General features: G+C 31.9%; 2 protein-coding genes across 6 annotated transcripts; one reads left to right on the top strand and one right to left on the bottom strand.

Annotated features, from left to right (window-relative positions):
• Positions 1-831: 831 nt before the first annotated feature.
• On the bottom strand, positions 832-12396 carry LOC111705090 (hybrid signal transduction histidine kinase A). Of its 4 annotated transcripts, XM_023477533.1 has the most exons (10): positions 12303-12396; positions 8060-8164; positions 7070-7137; positions 6317-6930; positions 4887-6072; positions 4450-4532; positions 4146-4187; positions 3961-4078; positions 2316-2472; positions 832-1632 (listed from the first exon to the last, which is right to left on the bottom strand). In XM_023477533.1, the coding sequence occupies exons 3-10, from the start codon at positions 7133-7135 to the stop codon at positions 1532-1534; spliced, it is 2367 nt and encodes a 788-aa protein (XP_023333301.1). In that variant the 5' UTR covers positions 7136-7137; positions 8060-8164; positions 12303-12396; the 3' UTR covers positions 832-1531. The 4 variants fall into 4 exon arrangements, with proteins under 4 accessions (XP_023333301.1, XP_023333303.1, XP_023333300.1 ...); XM_023477535.1 differs by lacking the exon at positions 12303-12396 and having other exon boundaries at positions 6326-6930; positions 8060-8242; XM_023477532.1 differs by lacking the exon at positions 12303-12396 and having other exon boundaries at positions 8060-8241.
• Positions 12397-19220: 6824 nt separating this feature from the next.
• On the top strand, positions 19221-20860 carry LOC111705083 (uncharacterized). 2 transcript variants are annotated; one of them, XM_023477519.1, is made up of 2 exons: positions 19221-19336; positions 19562-20860. In XM_023477519.1, exons 1-2 carry the CDS (start codon positions 19293-19295, stop codon positions 20853-20855), a joined length of 1338 nt encoding a protein of 445 aa, XP_023333287.1. In that variant the 5' UTR covers positions 19221-19292; the 3' UTR covers positions 20856-20860. The 2 variants fall into 2 exon arrangements, with proteins under 2 accessions (XP_023333287.1, XP_023333286.1); XM_023477518.1 differs by having other exon boundaries at positions 19221-19348.
• The last annotated feature ends 340 nt before the right edge of the window (positions 20861-21200 follow it).

Genomic DNA, 21200 nt, shown 5'->3' with positions numbered 1-21200 from the left:
AACATAATATTCATAATATCACTCCATCTTATATCCTTTGCATAGTGTAAAAAGTCAGACTTTTGGAGAATACAATTTTTAATAAACTAGACTTATAGGACGCTTCGCACCCATCTTCTATTTCAACTCATAATTGTGGCTTTATATGTAAGCATCTTCTCTTTGTAAAGTATAAAACAAAAACAAAATAAGTTTGAGGATTTCGTAATTTTTTTTCGCGCATTTTAAAAATTTTACAAAAATTTTAAAGAAATTAAAATTTTGATCATTCTTTAACCTTCCTTGGGGTTACTTGAGGTCCCACACAAAATTTGGGCCCAGTCTGTTCAGCCGTTTTGACGTTTATTGGACACAAACAAACAGACAGACAAGCTAAATTTATATATAGATTTAATCCTAAGAAAAACTGGTATGTCTCAGTGAATTTTTTATTATGTATTAAACCTTTATCATACATTTTGTGTAACATTAACAACCCATGAATTCCCCTATTAGTTGTATGAAAAGTTACTTAATTGTCTCTGAAGACAATCAATTTTTCTTGTCTATTTTTTCGTCTGTCTGTCTGTGTCCTATAAGAAAAATCGGCGAATCTGTACATCTAAACATACAAAATGGCCAATTGAAGAGCATCATTTAAACCATAATGCATACAAAGGGCCCTACAAAATGGACCCCTCTGCTAAGTTTTTTCTGGAAAATCACTATTTCATTTTTTAAAAAGGATAAGATAAAAGTGTGTTCCACTTCTTCAGAAATTAAAAACTCACTTCACTTCTTCAGAAAGTATTTTTAAGAAATGAAAGCCAGCTCTGCTAAAAAAAATCCTTGAAAAGTTACATTTTATTGCTTTGATATCAAATAAAAGTAAATAGAACAAATAGGAGTAAATAAAAAGAAAAAAAACAAACTACATAAATATAAGTTCTTAAAGAGGCTGTAAGCGTTTACATATTTCATGCAATTTTAAAAAATTTGAATGTAAAAATTCATGTTCTGCCACTTTAAGAGAAAAAAAAAATATCTCTTAAATGAAAATCAAATCGCCAACAAAGTGTTCAACAAATACAGGCGTTTCTTTTGACAAATTAGGAAAAGTCGGTCATCCTTGATCAGTAAAGAGAACCTGTGTGAATCAGGAAGGCCCATCTTTAAATGGAAGTTCATTTGAAATAACGCTTAAAGTCCTTCAAACTACATGTTTGTTTGTTCATGGTACAGTAATAATATATGTAGAAGTAAATATAAATGAATTATTAATATTTATGACAATAACAAAAAGTTGAAAAATAAACCTTGGAATGTTAAGAAGGGTGGGGTGCATTTTCATTCCAGTAAAGTTACACAACCTTTCAACACTTAAAAATCATTTCCCAATATTTTTTATCACTAGAAATTGATAGAAATATATGTTACAATAAATCACAGATAATTTTATATATACTCATCATCTTACAATTGTTAATTTTGAATTTATTTTCATTGATGATTTTAGAATTTTGTGCATATATTTACTTAAATTTTTCTTGTTTTACGCAGTTCTGGAGGATTGTTTTTCCAAGCTTCGTTTCCTAGGCACTCCAATAATATCTTCTAAATAATCTATTTTTCTGCCTGTCATCTCATTCACTCCTAAATAAAGGGAAGTTTAAGAAAAAAAATCAAAAGTTTTTGATGTCAATAAAAGAAATTCTCAAGAAATTCCTCTTCTAGTAGACTCTATAAGAGGAGGAAATTAAGATGATCATACATGTTTGGTTGAAAAAAAGGAGTACTTCTCTTGGGGACTAACTGTGGAGCTTTTCTGAAAAGGAATTTTTGAGGAATTCCGTTTTTCTGGTAGACTCCACAAGAAGAGATTGAGGAGGATTATCCATTTTCGGTGGAGTTCTCCTTTTGAGAAGTACAAAAGGAAAGTGTAGTGAATTTTCTCAAATGGACATTTTAAAATTTTGTAAATGGGGATCATATTGTCTGAGTACTGAAGTTTACTGTTCTTGATGAATGCTACGCAGATCAAAAACAACATGTCATACAAACATATAAAAAGTGTACCAATTTGGCATACTGTAACAAATGAAATAGTTTTTTCTAAACATGTGCCTTTCTTACATAATGCAAAATTTTGACCCTCACCAAAAATAAAGGCAAAAACGAACTAAAATGACCCAAAAACAGATGTTTTTGGAGATCATTTTGCAGGAAATTTTGCAAAGTTTTAAAAAAGCAAGGTTTAACTTTTGACAGAATTGAAATCTTGGAATTTGTATTCTAGGCTAAAAATAAACTATTCAAAATTATGATCAACAAGTTACCTGAGATTAAAGTTGATCCCATCTCTAGCCCACAGTTGCCAAGCTTTCTTTGTAAATGAAGAGATGGTTGAGATGTATAGTAGGATGGTTGGCTGACTACAGATTGTAAAGGAGAATAGGACTGTTGGATGTTATGTTGCTCAGAACCCACAACAATCTAAACACAATGAAAACAAGATTAATCTATATAAAAAGGAATAATGGAATATGTTAGTTCTTAACTAAAATAATCGGATAAAAATTATCAATAGCTCCAGTAATTTCACCTAATTCATTATTAAGAATGAAGTTCTGCACACAGGACGGGAAGGTTTTGGCATATATTCCTTGTAATACTGAAGCTATACAAATTTCCATTACAAACACTTTATTGTGTATTGATGACACTGAAAAGTTTGAATGATTTCATCAAGTGATATGAAATTTGCATAGTTGTGTAGATTGTCCTGCTTACTAAACCCTGACTTTGCTAAAATAAATCGTCCTTCAGTTGACAGGAAGAGAATTTAATCAGCTGTACAATTGCATGATTTATTATTAAATCCTTTTAGGCTAGTTCAGGAAAGAGTAGTAATTTAGTTATATTTAACCTTATCTTCTGTCAGGGATTCCCTGACATAGTTTAATTAGATGGGTTCACTACCCTGGTTCAGTGACTCAAGGAACTGCGCAGTTTCAATAAACTTTCTGTTACAATGAACTCAGACTGAGTGACTAACTTAGTCTTGAATATGGTAGATAATTCGCATAGTTATGTAGAATTATTGCTAGGGTATCTTAGGAAAAGCTCAGTTTTAAACATTATAAGGAACAAACCAATAGAATATTCTTTGGACATTTAAGAGGAATTGTGCTCTAAAGCATTTAGACTTTGCTGGGATGTGCCCAGCTGCAGATTATCATTTAGAATTTCATTAGAATTCAATTTGCATTTGAGCATTTGTTTTTGATTGACATTTCACATAAATTTCACTAGATGGTGATCACTCATTTGGCGTACCGTCCCATTTTGCCTCATATAGTCTCTTTGTACTGTACTGCTTGCCTTGTCAAGTTGAGATTCGGCCATAGTATATATTGATAGAAGTTCAGAGCCCAGGGCAGGGTATAAAACCAGTTTTGTAAATATCAATATTTTTGTAATGAAATATTTTTTTCATTTTGTTTATATTCTCCATTCTTTTTGAATCTCTTAACTCAAAATCTACACAAATGTTCAGACCCCAAAAAGAAAACTAACTCGGAAGTTTTGCACAACGAAACTCTTTGAATTTCGAGCTCAGTGTACTGAGTACAGCAGGCAAGCTGGGCTAAACTGTACAATTTTAGAAATATTGGGGTAGTTTTGTATGTATATTAAGAAAACAAGTTATTTTTCCAGTGCTTCCTTATTTTACTTTCATATTTTTTGTTTACATTTTAGGGGAAAAACAGCTTTCTATCTCTCAGATTATTTAGTATTGATGTGTATGCCGGCAAAATGCCTACTAAATATATGCCAAAAACAAAGTTTAAAACAAATCCCTTCAGATTTTGCCCCAAATTTTGGGAGATGATTTGGGTGAGTGTCTATAAATATCTAGTCTGTGGATTCGGCCCAGCACATGTAATGAACTAGAGTTTACAGTGATATAAATGGTCCAACCTGTGATAAACCTGGAGCACCAAATTCCTCATCATATTTTTTGGGTGCAGGTTTCACAACGAATCTGTAGATCCAGCATAATCCAGCAAATATACCCATCAGGCACATGCTCAAAAATCTTAATAATAAATTCTTTTAGCTTAGATCCAAACTGTTTAAAGCATAAATATAGTTGTTCTACTTACACTGTTAATGATTTCCCTTCATTGATATTGTTCTGTTCAATCCTAAAAATTCATATTCCAAACATTAGAATCAGTTTTTAAACCTTACTTTGCAGAAGCATTTGGTGCATTTTCATTAACTTATCATATATAATAGTTTATCGAACATTTTTCCATGTAAGCAATCAATGTTTAATCTTATGACAAAGCTAATTTTGATTATGAATTTGTCAATTCCAAAATAATGCAACATTTTTTAATCAATTTATCTGTCCAAAATCATTGAATATTAAATGAAAGCTGAGTTTTAGTGTTTTGAATATCCCTGTTATTTATGTAAATTGTTGAATCCATGTGATTTACATAAACATGGCCAGCCTTTGATCTGTTTTGAGAATCAACTTCAGGCTGTGATAAAAACCAATGATTTTTAATATTTTCGTTTTAAATTATAAAATTGAAAATACAATACTATATTATCAATGCTTTTTTCTGTAAGAATAATTTTAAGTGACCCTACAAGCAAAGATGGCAATGCCCGATAATTCCTATATTTTTTCCTGTAGTGGAAATGAAGAGAACTTACAATTGAACATATTTAGTTTTAAATATTATAAGCATTGATTTTTAGCTCAGAATTGATCAGACAAAGCTTTTAAGGGTGCAATTGTGAAATGGGCATGGCAATCTTTGTATAGAGGGTCACTTGAAATTACATGTACAGTCTTTTTAAAGTTAGTTGTGTTAATTTGGTTATTATTCCTTGTTGTTGTGTGTAATTTGTGAGACATTTTTCTTGATCATCTTCGAAACATCATCTAACTCTTTTTCCTTCTGTTTTGATTCTTTCCAAATATCGGCATTTCTGTCAACTCTTTCCCTTTCATCAGTCTCATTCTGTTTTGGAATGATGTTTGAATTTGGTAGATTTCTGTTAGTTTTGTTGTGGCTAGGTTGATTAGAAGCATTGTCAGGATAGTAAGAGAGTTTCCTAGTAGCATTGTTATTGACTTCTTTACCAGGCTTTGCAGATGTCTTGACTTCAGCGGTGGAGGTAAAATTCTTTTTCAGTGGCTGGACTTCCTTTCCCTTTACAAATTGTTTCAGAGGTTTAAGATATTCGATATTCTTTTCTGTAACTGTAGCAGTTGTATTAACAGCTGGTGCTGACTTTGCAAGATTGGTTGGGATCATGTTTTCTAATGTTTGTGTTTCAACAGGCATGATGTTTTTAGAGGGCTTGATGTTTTTAGAAGGTTTGATGTTTTCAGAGGGTTCGATGGTTTCAGCGGGTTTGATGTTCTCAGCAGGGTTGATGTTCTCAGCAGGTTTAATGTTCTCAGCAGGGTTGATGTTCTCAGCAGGTTTGATGTTCTGAGAGGGTTTGATGTTCTCAGAGAGTTTGATGCTCTCAGTTGGTTTGATGCTCTCAGTTGGTTTGATGCTCTCAGTTGGTTTGATATTCTCAGTGGGTTTGATATTCTGAGCGGGTTTGATGTTCTCAGCAGGGTTGATGTTCTCAGCAGGTTTGATGTTCTTAGATGGCTTGATGTTCTCAGAGGATTTGATGTTCTCAGTGGGTTTGATGTTCTTAGATGGCTTGATGTTCTCAGAGGGTTTGATGTTCTCAGTGGGTTTGATGTTCTCAGTGGGTTTGATGTTCTCAGTGGGTTTGATATTCTGAGCGGGTTTGACTATACTTGGTTTCTTGTTATCATTGCGGTTGATGGGACTTTGTCCATTGTTGTTTAACATACTGTTTTCAGAGTGATTTTCAGAAACCAGTTCAAGTTGATTTTCTTGCAAAAAGCCTTCGGCTATTTCCAAGTTATCCATTTCAATGTTGTCCAAAGAACTAATGCTAGAGATTTGTAGGGAACGAAGAGCAATTTTTGACATAGGTTCAACATTTGATGCCTGGATGCTGTGGAAAAGATCATTTAAATGCCTGAAAGGATTCAGAGTAATGAATTTAGATATTAATTTGAAGCAATGATTTACAGTTAAGTCAAAAGAAACTGAGCCACAAACTCTGATTTTCTAACTATGGGATATGATGTTAAATTATGAATTCTGTTGGTCTGAGAGTCCTAAGTTTAAAATATCAATGGTTTACACAATCAGGTTGCGAACATATAGGAATTACAAATTTGAGTATATGGCAACACTTCTAAATTTTAATTATTCATTACCTTGAATTCCTGGAATCCTCAATTTGGAGGGATTGGTTTTTCCATGTAGACGTCTTCATTTCAGTATTCTCATCATTCATGGAGATAATAACCTTTTGCTCCTGAACCATCTGGTGTCCTGATACTGGTCCCTGAATCTTCTGGTGTCCTAATTTTTGTTTCTGAATCTTCTGGTTTCCTGATATTTGTTCCTGAACCTTTTTATGTCCTGATATTTGTTGCACTTCATATATGTCAAAAGAAGATGTTTTGTAGCCACTTTGCACCCGAGTTGCATTTAAATTTTTTGGAATGGGGGAACGCATTTGCATCTTTTCATGTTCAGTGTTAACTGATTTCATTTCAATCAAATTCATATTCACCATTTGATGTTCTCCATCATTTGATTGCTGTCCATCAGATGTCAATGTCTCCAGAGCCTCATCTCCAGTTTGAATCATTGGATGAGAAATCTGCATCTTCTGATATTCCACTTTCTGGGTTGGTTTTTCTTTAGATGTTGATACTTCTGAAGTCTTTTTTCCACCTTTCATCAAGTCTGTTGAATTTACCTGATTGAGGTGGGTTACCTGATTGATTAATGACTCATTGCCTCCATAAGTCTCATTCATTTTCTGCAGATGACAAATAACCCCAAATTTTCAAAATGAAAAAATATAAATTAAAAATTTATAAATATATGAATATAAATCAAGCTTAGAATTTTGAACTAATATAAATATATTAGGTAAAAAAAAATCTTTGGCTGGTTTCCTTGTTTGCTTCTATAAGGAGTGTCTCTTCTGTTCTGTTTGGTAAAGAAAAATGGTGAGAATTCATTTCTAGAAAATTATTTTTAATTAAATACATAAAAGTATTTTTGTTGAATTAAATATAAATATTTGAATTTGAAATGATTTTATTAGATCTGAAATATATTTTGTTTTTACCACTTGTAGATTGATCTTGATCTCAATTTAGATACGTCAAAACTTATTAGAAAAATTATAATTGGAATTGGACTAAATCTTAAAGATTTAAATAATATTAAAGATTTTAAAGGTTAAATTAATTTTTTAGCCACAAAATCTGATTTTTTTTAACCCTATATCTTTGCAACTCTTAGTTGTAATGTCACTTGATCACTGATTTAAGTCGATTTGTCACTGTTGATGACTGAATCAATCAAATTGTCAAAGTTTAAAAAATTGAATTCTACGCCATTGGGAAAACAAGCTAGATGTTAGGGTTGGTGAGTTATCAGTTTCTATAGATAATTTTCGTATGATTTGATAAAGAATTAAGTCTACATATAAACAATGATACAGTTATAAACAGAAAACTCTGGAATAGGAAATCGACCTTTTTACTCAAGTTATGACTTTAGATAGTCCGATGAACATAAGGCACATCAAGTGTGCAGTGTAAACAAACAGGCCCAATTCACTTCTTAAGTGGATTAATAACTACTATGAAAGCTTTTTCTTTGTAACAACATCAAATACACTTAATTATTGTTTCAATGTCGTCTTCCTATTCTACAGTTCTTTAGTTGAACTGTTTAACTTTATGTTTCAGGAAAACCTATTGAGAATTTTTTAAATTATGAAATTTTTATCAAAATTATTAACAGACTGTAAGAAAAATCTCACAAATTTTTATAATTCTGACATTCTGATCGTAATTTCGAACAAAAAGTTTGTAATTTCTAATTTGCTCTCGGTGAGTTCAATATTAGGAACAACAAGTTTTTTAACAGTGTACCTTTAGCTTCGGTATACGCTGTCCAACTGAATATTTACTTCAATCCTTTAATTATAAATACATCTCCACTCTCCAGTTCCTCTAACAATCCTCCCATCCTAGATTCTAGAGGATAGATAGATAAATAAATACAGTAAGGTCTGGCATATATATTTCAAGGTCTGTAGCTGACTAATCTATATACCACGCTATAGTAGAATACTACGTTCAAGCTTTCCTTTACGTTAAAGTGTTCCAACTATTCACTAATTCATCCATATCCATATCCATATATTCTGCTCTACTCCCTCTCATCCATATAATCTGATTTACTCCCTCTCATTCATATATTCTGATCTACTCCCTCTCATCTATATATTCTGATTTACTCCCTCTCATCAATATATTCGTATCTACTCCCTCTCTTCCATATATTCTCATCTACTCCCTCTCATCCATATATTCTCCTCTACTCCCTCTCATCCATATATTTTGATCTACTCCCTCTCATCCATATATTCTAATTAACTCCCTCTCATCCATATATTCTGATCTACTCCCTCTCATCCATATATTCTGATCTACTCCCTCTCATCCATATATTCTGCTCTACTCCTTCTCATCCGTATACTCTGATCTACTCCCTCTAATCCAGATATTCTTATCTACTCCCTCTCATCCATATATTCTCCTCTACTCCCTCTCATCCATATATTCTGATCTACTCCCTCTCATCCATATATTCTGATCTACTCTCTCTCATCCATATATTCGGATCTACTCCCTGTCATCCATATATTCTCCTCTACTCCCTCTCATCCATATATTCTGATCTACTCCCTCTCATCCATATATTCTGATCTACTCCCTCTCATCCATATATTCGGATCTACTCCCTCTTATCCATATATTTTGATCATATTTCTCTCATTAATTCATTCTTATCTGCTTATCCATCTTAACCTTCATCTACTCATCCATTCTTTCTATTCTATCATTTCTTTATTCTATAATTCATCCTATTCTCCGATATTCATTCTTCTGTTCATTACATTCTTCCACATATGTTTTCTCATTCACTATATTCTCCTATATTCATCCTCCCAACTTCAGTCTGTATTTCGTTTTCATCATTATTCTCTTATTCATTCTATTTTCATATCCCCGTATTCATTCTCTCCTTCAATCTTTTGATTCTCTTTTTAACATTCATTCTATTCTCAATCTTCATTTTTCTATTCATCATATTCCATTTTATAATTCTCATCTTCATTTTCAATCATTCTATTCTTTAATCCTCCAATCCTCCTTCTTTAATTTTTTCTTTTAATTCTCCAGTCCCATATTCATTCTCTCATTAATTTTTATCCTCAATCTTAATTTACTCATTCATACTATTCACAATCTTCATTCATTCTATATTCTCCCATATGTATTCTCTCATTCATTCTATTCTCCCATATTCATTCTCTTATTCATCCTTTTCTCCCATATTCATTCTTTCATTCATTATATTCTGAATCTTCATTCATTTCATTCATTCTCTTCTTACGTATTCATTCTTTCAATCATTCTATTCTTCTATTCTCCCATTCATCTTATTCTTCCATATTCATTCTCTCATTTATCATATTCTACAATATTTATTTTCTCACTCTATTCATTCATTTATTCTTTTCTTTTTCTAGCATTCGTTCTATTCTCCTTATTCATTCTCTTGTTAATTATTTTATTCTATTATCCAATTTTAATTTTTTTCTTCAATAATTCAAGTCTTCCAATTTTATTTGTTCAATAATTCTATTCTCTAATCTTAATTTTTTTTCATTTTACACGTCCATTAACATATTCATGTGCTCAATTATTCTATTATTTTTCATCTTTAGCCATTTAATCATTCTTTTTTCCAATTCATTCAATCATTTTTTTCTTATCCAATTCAATCATTTTTTTCTAATCCAATTCAATCATTTTTTTCTAATTCATTTTCTAATTCATTTAATCATTTTTTTCTAATTTATTTAATCATTTTTTTCTAATCCAATTCAATCATTTTTTTCTAATTTATTCAATCATTTTTTTTCTATTTCATTCAATCATTTTTTCTAATTCATTTAATCATTTTTTTTCTATTTCATTCAATCATTTTTTCCAATTCATTTAATCATTTTTTTTCTATTTCATTCAATCATTTTTTCTAATTCATTTAATCATTTTTTTTCTATTTCATTCAATCATTTTTTCTAATTCATTTAATCATTTTTTTCTAATTCATTCAATCATTTTTTTTTTCTAATTCATTCAATCTATTCTTCACTTTTCATTAATTTTCTTTCTTTTAAAGGAAGTTTTGCGAAAAATGAAAAAAATATTATGAAATATCAACTATATACAAATGCGCCGAGTAAAATTCGATGAAAATAGATTGTCATATCTGAATGATTTGTTTGGAATTGAATTGATTTTTTTACGATCGGAGACGAATACTGAAACTTTCTGATTTGTATACGCATTTCGGTATTAGCCGTGTTTAACCATTTTCTTCTTATAGACGCAACAGATAGAAGTAAAATTAGTAGCGATCACCATCGAATACCTTTCAACTTAAGCCTATACCCCTTTCATTTTCTCGCGAAAACACCCTTTAACTAAAAAAATAGTTTGCAGCTTTAAAGGATTATCTCTAAAGATAAGACTTTGCTGCAATGTTTCAGATGTTTCTTTTTGCGATATTTTCTTAAATTAAAACTTATTATACACAGAGCAATTAACTAGGATTTGATAATTTTGGACACTCTTATAATTTTGCAATATACATAGCAGTAGTTTAAAATTGATTGTTTAGGTTACACTTACATCATTCCTATATTTTTAACTAAACAAGTGCTTATGTTTATATTTCTGCTGGGCAGCCTTTTTATTAGGTTTTTAAACTTTCAAGGTAATTTCTGGCTTTCAGAAGACTCCATCTTAAAATTGTGTGCCCTTATATTAGTTTACTTTCTTTAGGCTTAAATCTAGAGATGTGCCTTCGTTCAGTTGGTTCAGCTGGTTCAGTTGGTTCAGTTGGTTCAGTTGGTTCAGTTGGTTCAGTTGGTTCAGTTGGTTCAGTTGGTTCAGTTGGTTCAGCTGGTTTAGATGGTTCAGTTGGTTCAGTTGGTTCTTTTTCAAGGATTTTGTTATACTAAGCTATCGTAAGAAAAGGGAATGTTTTCTAAATTTGTTAATCTGAATATTTCCCTATCGGGGACAGTCAACACAAGAAAAAGATTTAAAGGAAGAAGGAGAGAAACGATGACAAGAATAATGAAATTAGAACTTTTTTCTACCAACTATATCCAATTTATAAAATTAAAAATAATAAATTGTGAAAAATTATTTTCCTGTCTATTATCTATGTCAAATATTTTCCTATCTATTATCTATGTCAAATATATATTCCTATCTATTATCTGTGTCAAATATATTTTCCTATCTATTATCTATGTCAAATTTATTTTCCTATATATTATCTATGTCAAATATATTTTCCTATCTATTATCTGGGTCAAATATTTTTCTATCTATTATCTATGTCAAATATATTTGCCTATCTATTATCTATGTCAAATATATTTGCCTATCTATTATCTATGTCAAATATATGTATGATCCAAAAACAATGCAAAAAAAATATAGTGCATTAAAGTTCGTTTCGTTTCCAATTTATTTTTGTTCAGGATAAAGAGATGTTTTAAAGTTTATTAAAAGCAAATTTTGAAATAATCTTGTAAGTTTATTGTATTTTGTTTGATAAGGATCCAATACGATTAACAGAACTACTTATATCTTCTTTTAAACATTTGCACAATTTTACAACAGCGACTTGAAGAAAATAAAATCTAAACTCCGTAGATTTGATAAGGTCTTTTAAGATGCAATTTTATTTATAGAAAATCATTATTTTTTCTAAAATGTGTAAAACAAAGTAGACGAAAAATTGTTTATGAATAAAGACCTTGATTTCTGACAAGATTATTTTTTAAATCATTGATTTCGTGATTCTTAAAGCACCGATTGCTCTTAACCTTCGAAATCCTTGGTCATGCAACAAACATTGCATTTCAAAATCCTAATTTCAAGAGAATAAAAAAAAAACTTCCTAAAGTAGAACAAATTCAAGGTTAAAACCATTTCACTTTAAGATCCACAGAGATCCAGAATTCTTTAAAAACTATGCACCAACTTTAAAGTGGGACATGGCATTTGCCCTTCGCTGACTCACCTATTCTTTTTTTGTAGCCCTGGACATGTTTATTTTAATCCTGCTTATTTCCAATTTGAGGTACTTCACTGGACACCGTCTGAACGTAAACGTTGAAACATTATTTCTAAGTATGTGTTCATAATTTTAAAATAAACTAGCTTTAGAGGGCGCTTCGCGCCCATCTTCTAAATTAATTGTGAACATGTTCTCTTTGTGTACATCGTAAAACAAAACAAAAATAATTCGCGGATTTTCACAAAAATTTCGCGGATTTTCAAAATTTTCAAAATTTAATGACGATCGAATTTTGATGGAGACAAATATTTGAAATTTCAATCATTCATAAACCTTCCCTGGGGTCCCTAGATGTCCCACAACAAATTTGGGCCCGATCGGTTCAGCCGTTTTGACGTTTATTGGATACAAACAGACAGACAAACAAACAGACAGACAAGCCAAATTTATATATAGATTACATAAATTTTTGCACGTTATTTTTATCCTGAGAAGAGTGCAGTCAACTTTAAATGGGAAGACTTTTTTATCATCGAAATTTATAAAAAGATCAACTTTCTCAAATAATTTGTCTTTCTTTTTTTTCTGTAGGAAATTATTGTTTTTGTAGAAATATTTAAATATATAAAATATTTAAATATATTTAAATATATAAATTAATAATAATTCAAATGTTTTTATCCGACGACACTTGGTAGTATTAGGGTTCCAGCGAAAAGGAAAAATCGTTTCGCGAAAACTTCGCATTTTTCGCGAACATTTCGCTTCATTTTCGCATGCGACAAAAATAATGAAAAAAATTTCGGGAAAAAATAATGCGAAAATTGAACGTATGTATTGTTGACGGACAGGCAGAAACTTAAAAAGATAGCTAATGAAATCAAATTCTCTTCAACAAACACTTATTAAAGTAAAGGAAGAGAAATTATATATATGACATAATAAATATGACACAAGTTCTTCTGAGCAATTAATTGTTGCAGCTATAAACTCATAGTTTTCACAAAAGCATTTCGCGAAAATGTTTTCGCATTTTCGCGAAATTTTCGCACTTCGCGAAAATATTATAACATTTTTGCGAAAAAATTGTCGGAAAATTTCGCTTTGTTTTTGCTTCATTTATTTTCGCAAAAAAATGCAAAATGTCGCGAAGAAGTTTTCAAAATGCGACCGAAAATTTTCGCCTTTTTTGCGAACATTTTTACGTTCACTGGAATTACAGCCCTAAACCGAACTCAACAATGTAAATTTTGGTAGATGCTAGGAGGTCTGGGCACCTTGGACAAACTTGGGCCAGATGCGTTCGATTTCTTCAATTTGAATTCAGTTTCGCTTTGATCTATAATTCAACAATCTTTGAACTTGCAGGGTTTTCTTATTTTTTTTTTACATTTAATTGCATCCGCCGACATAAAAGTGCAGAAGAAAAAACGAAAAATTTATGTTTACCTGAGCTGAAAACATTATAATGGTGGATATCGAGATTAATGATTGATCCTCTCTTTTTCTTAATATCGAGACTAACCTAATCTTGTACTTGTATCCTAAAAAGTGTATAAAATTCAACCAATCAGAGTCGCGTATATGAAGCCGATAAATTTGAAATTTTGCGCGCCATTTAAGATCGATATAAAGAAACGGGAGGAACTCTGTAATTAAAAAAACTGGTTTTTGATTTTTCTCTACTTTATCCAAGAATGAATGGTTTAAGAAGAAAATCAAAAGTGTGTCCATTGGATACTCAGATTAAGTAATCGGGATTAAGGATATCTCATTCTAAAATGTTCAGCTGAGGTCAAATTGTGCGCAAAAGTTCTTAATTGTTGGATTAGCGTATGGGCAAAGTGCCACTGAAGTAATTATTTAGTTAAGTAATTATTTTGATACATATTGGTCCGTTATTTTAACAGAGGTTTGCAATACCAAATCGACTTTGCTATGTTCTAATGTTTTTTTTTCTCTTTCATTTCATTTTACTTTAATATATACTTTTTCAAAGCCCTAGAAATCCTAGAAACAAACAAATTAGAACTGAACGCTCTTGTTTCATTGATTTATATGAAAAAGCGTAATTGTTTTACCCAAGAGCTCAAAAGGTTCAGAAACACGATATTAAACGCTGAACACTGAAATCTAGATGTGACTTTTGAAAGGTAAAAAAATTTCATGTCATGGAATTTGTTTTGAATTATGTCAAAGCCCCCTTTAATAGAGAAATAATTTATTTAGTGATAATTATTCACTCTTTTTATTCACCCCGCCCCCCCCCCTTCCTTTCTTTTTACCAATATGCGTGTTTATTAAAAATAGGCCTAGCTGAGTGTCTTTCACTTGCATACAGGGTACTTTTATTTTTCAAAACAATTATTTCCGCCATTTTTTTTATCTGTTAAAAAGGTAGTTAAATTATTCAAGGCCATTCATCTTGTCTCACTGATTAAAATACACTCGTAGAACTTTTCATATAATATTTATTAAAGAGAAATTTACAAACAAATTTGTAAGTAAAAAGTACATTTAAAAAAAAATGAAGTACTATTTTGCCCTGCACGATGGTAAAATATTTTGTTTAAATGCCATGCCGAGAAACTAGGTCATGAACATACATCCATTAATATCCTACAAATGTTAAATATTAATATTGAAAAGGGGTAAGGAATTGTAGGGGGTATTTATCATACTTTTTAATTATATTTTTTAATGTTAATATCAGGTTATTTATAGTGTTACTCGTTACATTTATTCTTATTAGGAAAACAAATCCGCTAAAAAATTTAGCACTAAATAGTCCTGTGGCAAAAGTCCTAAAAATGGTCTAACATTTGGCACTAAATAGTCCTGTGGCAAAAGTCCTAAAAATGGTCTAACATTTGGCACTAAATAGTCTTGTGGCAAAAGTTCTAAAAATGTTCTAACATTTGGCACAAAATAGTCCTGCGACAAAAGTCCTGAAAATTATTTAACATTTGGCACTAAATAGTTCTGTGGGCGTGGCAAAATGCCTAAAAATGAAAAGTATTGGAAAAAAGTCCTTTTCCATTTGAAACTTTATTTTCTAGAATTTTCCAAGTAGTTCCAAGAATCCAAAACCCAGAAGACTTGTCTAATTAGATTCGTATAAAAACAAAGGAGAAAATTCAAAATTGGGCCATCTAGCCAAAGAGTATCTAGATAAGGCGGCTGGAGCAGGGGGAGGAAGTTGGGGATGGTTACATGGCCCCTTGGTTTTAATTCTGGTTGTATATGGCAAACCAGACTTAAAACCACATAATACAATATGTTATTGATGTAAAACTTGAATCATACTAGAATATTGGCGTACCAAATCAAAATGCATTTACTTAAGCAATATTGATTAAATTAAAGCTGTCACCATGTTATATTTGAAAGGATACCCTCTCCTTTTATATCCTGTGATCCTGTCTTATCAACACATCCTTATCGTATTTGGAAAGCTAGAGTATCTAGATAAGGCGGCTGGAGCAGGGGGAGGAAGTTGGGGATGGTTACACTAGTCCTAACTCCTAAGGATTGGTAATTTTTATACTTTTACGACTTACAATTTGCGATCTGTTTTGGCACCAGCCTTGAAATAAAATTCTTTTTTTTTAATTACAGTTACATTGTTTGACAAAATAAGTTATTCTATACCTACAGTAAGTTCAACATATCCTCGATCAATTTCTATTGTTCCAATGAGGGAGGGGATGCAAGGCAGCCATGAGCCTCACAAAATAGTCTTTAAGCCTTCATATTCACATATGAGTATCTAAATTGACCGACACGTTAGATAGGCGCCCTGGGCGCGTTCCTGGTGGAACGGTCGTTCTTTCCAAGAACAAATGAATCAATCAAGAACGATCCCATCATTACGAAAAAAAACGAACGCTTAGAACGCATTCTTAAAAATATTGGAACAATTAGTAAAAGAACGGAACGGAACGGTAATTGCTTGAAAAGAACGGTTAAAATCGTTTACGCATTCTTTATCAAGAACTTGTTCTAAGTTGGGAACGCATTTTAAATCAGGAATGTTCCCTTCCCCCTCCTATCAATTTTGTACATGGATTTTACATGTAACACTCACCCGGACCAAATATAACACCCGGGCCTTATTTAACGTGACAGCGGTCTCTGCTAAACTGACAACAATCAGACAACAGAGCAAGTTTCAGTTTAACTTCTGTATATCGTACATATTAAGGATATTAGGACATATCCTAACGATCCCGCCCCTCCCCCCCCCTCTCACAAAATTGTACATTGCTCAGCCCAGAAATTATCTAAGCTTTTTCTTTTAACCCTAAATTTAAAATATAAAATTTAAAGTATTATTCACGGCAGTGAGGAACTTTTTATTGAAAAATCGTAATTTTTTTACTTTTTAACCAACTCTTTTTTATAAAACTTTTGTCTTGGATGGAATTGTTCCTTAATAAGAACGGAACGCAGATGGAAACGTTCTTGATTAAGAACAGAACAACCGTTCTTCAACTAAGAACGCCAAGAACGGAACGGGAAGACAGTTCTTCTACTCAGAACGGAACAAGAACAGAACGATAAAAAAAGGAACAAGAACGGAACGATTTAGCTGAAGGCCCTCGTTCTAGAACGGAACGGAACTATTACAAAAAAGTCGGAACGCCAGGTCATCTTAAATACTCATCTGCAAATCCAGAGGCTTGGAGATCATTTCACGGGGCTCGTGGCGTACCTGCACACCCTCCCTAGTCGAATACAGTGTTTAACCGTAATCATTAAGCTCAACAACAAGCTCATTAAACTTTATCTTTTATTAAAAAAACTGGATCCAGTAAGGTAAGGAAGGCGCCACACACCTGTTTTTTTTGTCGGCTACTACTGAAATCATGAAATGACGTCGAAAACTCAGCTTTTGACAGTTTTGATTTTTATTTTGTAGAAGAACATCTAATGAAGGTGGAGTAAGCATTGAATAATTCAGAAATTTTTTTTTGACAATTCCTAAAGCAAATCAATGCCATTAAGTGAACGTTCACTACATTAAAAATATTAATTTTTGAAAGACTCAAATAGAGTCCAAATTAATGACTAAAGACTAAAAAACTAGATTTTTAACTTTTCACACATTATAGTTTATTAAGACAGATTTTTTTCCTGTTTTGCACTAAGGTTTCTTTCCCTTAAGCATGATTGAGAAGGTATTCTGAAAATAGGAACAAAAAATTCGAAATCTCAGGGGGGGGGCTATGCCCCTCTCTGAATCTGACAGGGGGGGCGAATGCCCCCCCCCGGCCCCCCCCCTGTATCCGCCCCGTCTACGCGATCTGGACGAAAAATAGGCGAGGCACACATACGTTCTTTGCTAAATTCCCATATCTATGGCCGGGGACACCCTGTATAAAACATATTTATTAAATCAATATATAAATAGTTGCACATTTTGGTCTGTATCATTATAACTTTTATGAATATTTCTAGCAATAAAACAACATGGCATCACCTAAAATTTTAAAACTATGTTTTAAAACATATTAAATGCAAGAATATAGCCGAGAAGTTGACTTTGTGACGTCATTTGCGGTCTGCGCGGGCGAGAAACGGGTTCCATGTGCCTTCCCACCATCATTTATAATTGAATGTAAATTTTAATAAAGGAGTAATACTTTATAAATCCGGACAAGTTTCTTGATTTAAAAATAATCAGCAGGTTTTTTTTCACTCAGCTATTTATTAAAGGAACTGATTTCAAATAAAAGTTTCCTTAAGTGAAAACAAATTTTCGCCCAAAAATGCGCAAATTTGCTTGCTTACAAACTTTTGCGCAGAATTCCAGATTTTTGCGGAAGCAAGCGCAAAGGATTTGCAATACCGTTAAAAAATATCCGCAACATTATTTTTATAACGTGATATAGTTAAAATCCAGCATTAGAAGCTTTAGTATATTATATACAGTGAAACCCTTAATAAAGAATACATCGAAAGAATTCATCAAATGTCGTATTCTTCACTTTCTGATAATGGAATGTTGTAGATATTTAGTTTTTTAATTAAATGATTANCTATAAAATATATATTAGAAACACACTATAAAATATATATTAGAAACACACTATAAAATATATATTAGAAACACATCTATAAAATATATATTAGAAACACATCTATAAAATATATATTAGAAACACACTATAAAATAGATATTAGAAACACATCTATAAAATATATATTAGAAACACACTATAAAATATATATTAGAAACACACTATAAAATATATAGCCAAATCAAAGTTAGCCAAATCTAATGCTCAAAGTGCCAGAATGTTTAATAATTTCAAATTGACATTAAAATGTTTATTTTTTATAGTGAACTGTTACTGATCGACTAGAATAATTAATAATAAATTCCTTCTAATTTTTATATATACTTTGCTTGTATCTTTGTTTGTTTGTTTGTATCCAATAAACGTCAAAACAGTTGAACCGATCGGGCCCAACTTTTTGTGGGAACATCCTTATCAGCGGTAAGAATAGGAGTAGTAGGACTCGGCATAGATTTCTAAGTAATAAAGGTTGATGGTTTATTTTTGTTAGTTTATTTTGAAAATGTATTATGTGTATTATGTATTATGTGTGTTTTAAAATAGGGAAACATTCCCTTTAAAACTGGTTTATCTAGTTCTGAGGGTCAAGTATTATATATAATGACATAAATTAAAATAATTATAATGCAACAAAATTAAAACAGGTATCTTTCTATAATAGGGTTTACTCAATTTTACAATTAATTCACTTTTTAAATTAAAAACCAAATTCTATTTAATATTTTTAGTGTTATGTTTGATATGTTTTGAAGTTTGATTTATGTGATTATATAAATTATAATTAGATACATTGAATTTGACAAAACCTTCAAATAACAGCGGTATTTACAGGTGCACCGGGTTCCAAATTTAGATCAGTTATTAGTGCACTTTCAGCTGTAAAACTATACTTTGCTTCTCCTCTAGCAATATGACAGAGAATCTAGATTCAACACGTCAACTCATCCTTGGCAAGTATGTGTTAAGGTACGAGAAATATTTTTAGTTTTAATAAACAAACTTTAAAGGCTGACACATAAATCTCCCAGAGTCGATTCATTTGGTGTACCGTCCCGGATTACTGACTTACAGGCTGTATGTTTACTGTACAATGCTTGCTTTCACTGCTTAGAATCGGGACGGTAAAGCAAATGAACCAGAGTTTTCCAGTGCCGAGCTCGTCTAATGTTATCTTTTTAGATCTCCTTTGATGAAAATTCGGAATGAAAGGACAAGAAAACGATCAACATCTGAATCTTCAGGAATTTCATCTAGGATATACAAATCTAACCTAGGTGATCACAGAGTTGAATTATCCAGAAGTCATTCTAACTTGACTGTGAAGGATGACTTCAAGGATGTAGCTAATTTTGAGGAAACTGTAACAAAATCAAAATCAGCAGTAGGGATTGAAGAATTTGCTGGGATCCCCAAGGAGAACAAGTTTAACAACTTCAAACAGAAACTTATCCAGCAAAGTCCAAGATGCCTCAGGAAGTTGGGTACTCGAGGTACTCTATCTAGACCTAAACATGAAAATGATAGGAAACTCTCTAGTTCGTTATCTGATCTAAATAGTCCTTCTCTCTCTAGATCGGGAAAATATGTCCCTGTCTTATCAAATGCCTCTTCAGTCCATAGTTTATCTCCATTAATAAAAGTTCAGAATGGACGGACAAGAAAACGATCTACATCTGAATCCTCATGCATATCATCAAGAATATTTCAATCTAGCATAGATGATCATAGGTTTGGGCTGTCCAGAAGTCATCACTGCTTTGATAAAGACGAAGATGAAGACTTCAAGATATTTGATGAATTTTTCCGTGCAAAACAAAATGAAACTGAGACAAAATTGGAATCAGGAGCAGGGTTTGATGAACTCTCTGGAAACCCCAAGGAGAACAAATTCAAACATAAACTGGTCTTCAGAAAGTTTGGTATTCTTTCTTCGCCTAAACAAGAAAAAAGAAGAAAACGTTCTAGTTCACTATCCGATTTAAACAACCCTTCGATATCAGGATTGGGTTTTACAAGATTTTATCTTGATGTACCCGACATTACTTTGGACCATGGTGTAACTGACCGATTAGAGTTATCACAATTACCACAGGTTCTGAAAAAGAGCATCAGCAAACTTGAAATATTAGCTCAAGAGTGCGAGGCTATGAACGTACATTTAAGCAGCATAGTGGCCGAAGAACAGAATCTACTGCAAACTGCTAATGATCATGGATCTGAAGATCTACGCAGAATTGGATACCTAAACCTATCTGCCCAAACAGATATTCAGCGTGCCCGGCTAGCCTACCATGATTATAAATGTACGATCCAGGAATTTGATCGACTAATGAATAACGAAGAACGCATGATACTTGAGAAGGCTATAGAGCTTGGCATAGAAAGCCAGTGTATGTTTACTAAAGTTCCCTCTCATGCAATTGAGAGGATGAGAAGGAATTCAAATTCTGAAATAGAGTCAAACTATTTGTAATCTATAGATGCATCAGTGTTCGTTTGGTATCCGAATAGATTAAAAGCATTAAATTTGATAATTTTGATAATTCACATAATAGTTTCCGATGACCAGAATATTTCATTGATTTTTTTATGTGAAAGATGGATCCCATTTGTCAGGCTGTAACATCCGTCTCTGTTTACATTACCGCCCATAAACAGTACACGGCAGTACAAAAGATGCGTACACTTCTTAAATAACTTTCCTTGCATTACATCCTTGGATATAAAATTAAATTAAAAATCAGCCCATAAAACCCTCTTTCATTTTTTGGCGAACACCTTTTTTCAGTCTTCTTTACTGTGTCATCTTTTAAAAGTG

Source organism: Eurytemora carolleeae, unplaced genomic scaffold, assembly GCF_000591075.1.
Source record: "Eurytemora carolleeae unplaced genomic scaffold, Eaff_2.0 scaffold18, whole genome shotgun sequence".
Lineage (NCBI taxonomy): Eukaryota > Metazoa > Arthropoda > Copepoda > Calanoida > Temoridae > Eurytemora > Eurytemora carolleeae.
The sequence above is the reverse complement of the archived record's forward strand: the minus strand, read 5'-3'. Positions and strand labels throughout refer to the sequence as shown.

Bases quoted from the DNA above. Each gene is read 5' to 3' on its own strand.
- LOC111705090 (XM_023477533.1), bottom strand. From the start codon at position 7,135: ATGAATTCTCACCATTTTTCTTTACCAAACAGAACAGAAGAGACACTC. The intron at 4,533-4,886 runs GAATAATAACCA...TTTTTATCACAG, and splicing joins AAATTACACACAACAACAAG to CCTGAAGTTGATTCTCAAAA. The intron at 4,079-4,145 runs GTAAGTAGAACA...TTTATTATTAAG, and splicing joins GAAGGGAAATCATTAACAGT to ATTTTTGAGCATGTGCCTGA.
- LOC111705083 (XM_023477518.1), top strand. From the start codon at position 19,293: ATGACAGAGAATCTAGATTCAACACGTCAACTCATCCTTGGCAAGTAT. The intron at 19,349-19,561 runs GTACGAGAAATA...TTATCTTTTTAG, and splicing joins CTTGGCAAGTATGTGTTAAG to ATCTCCTTTGATGAAAATTC.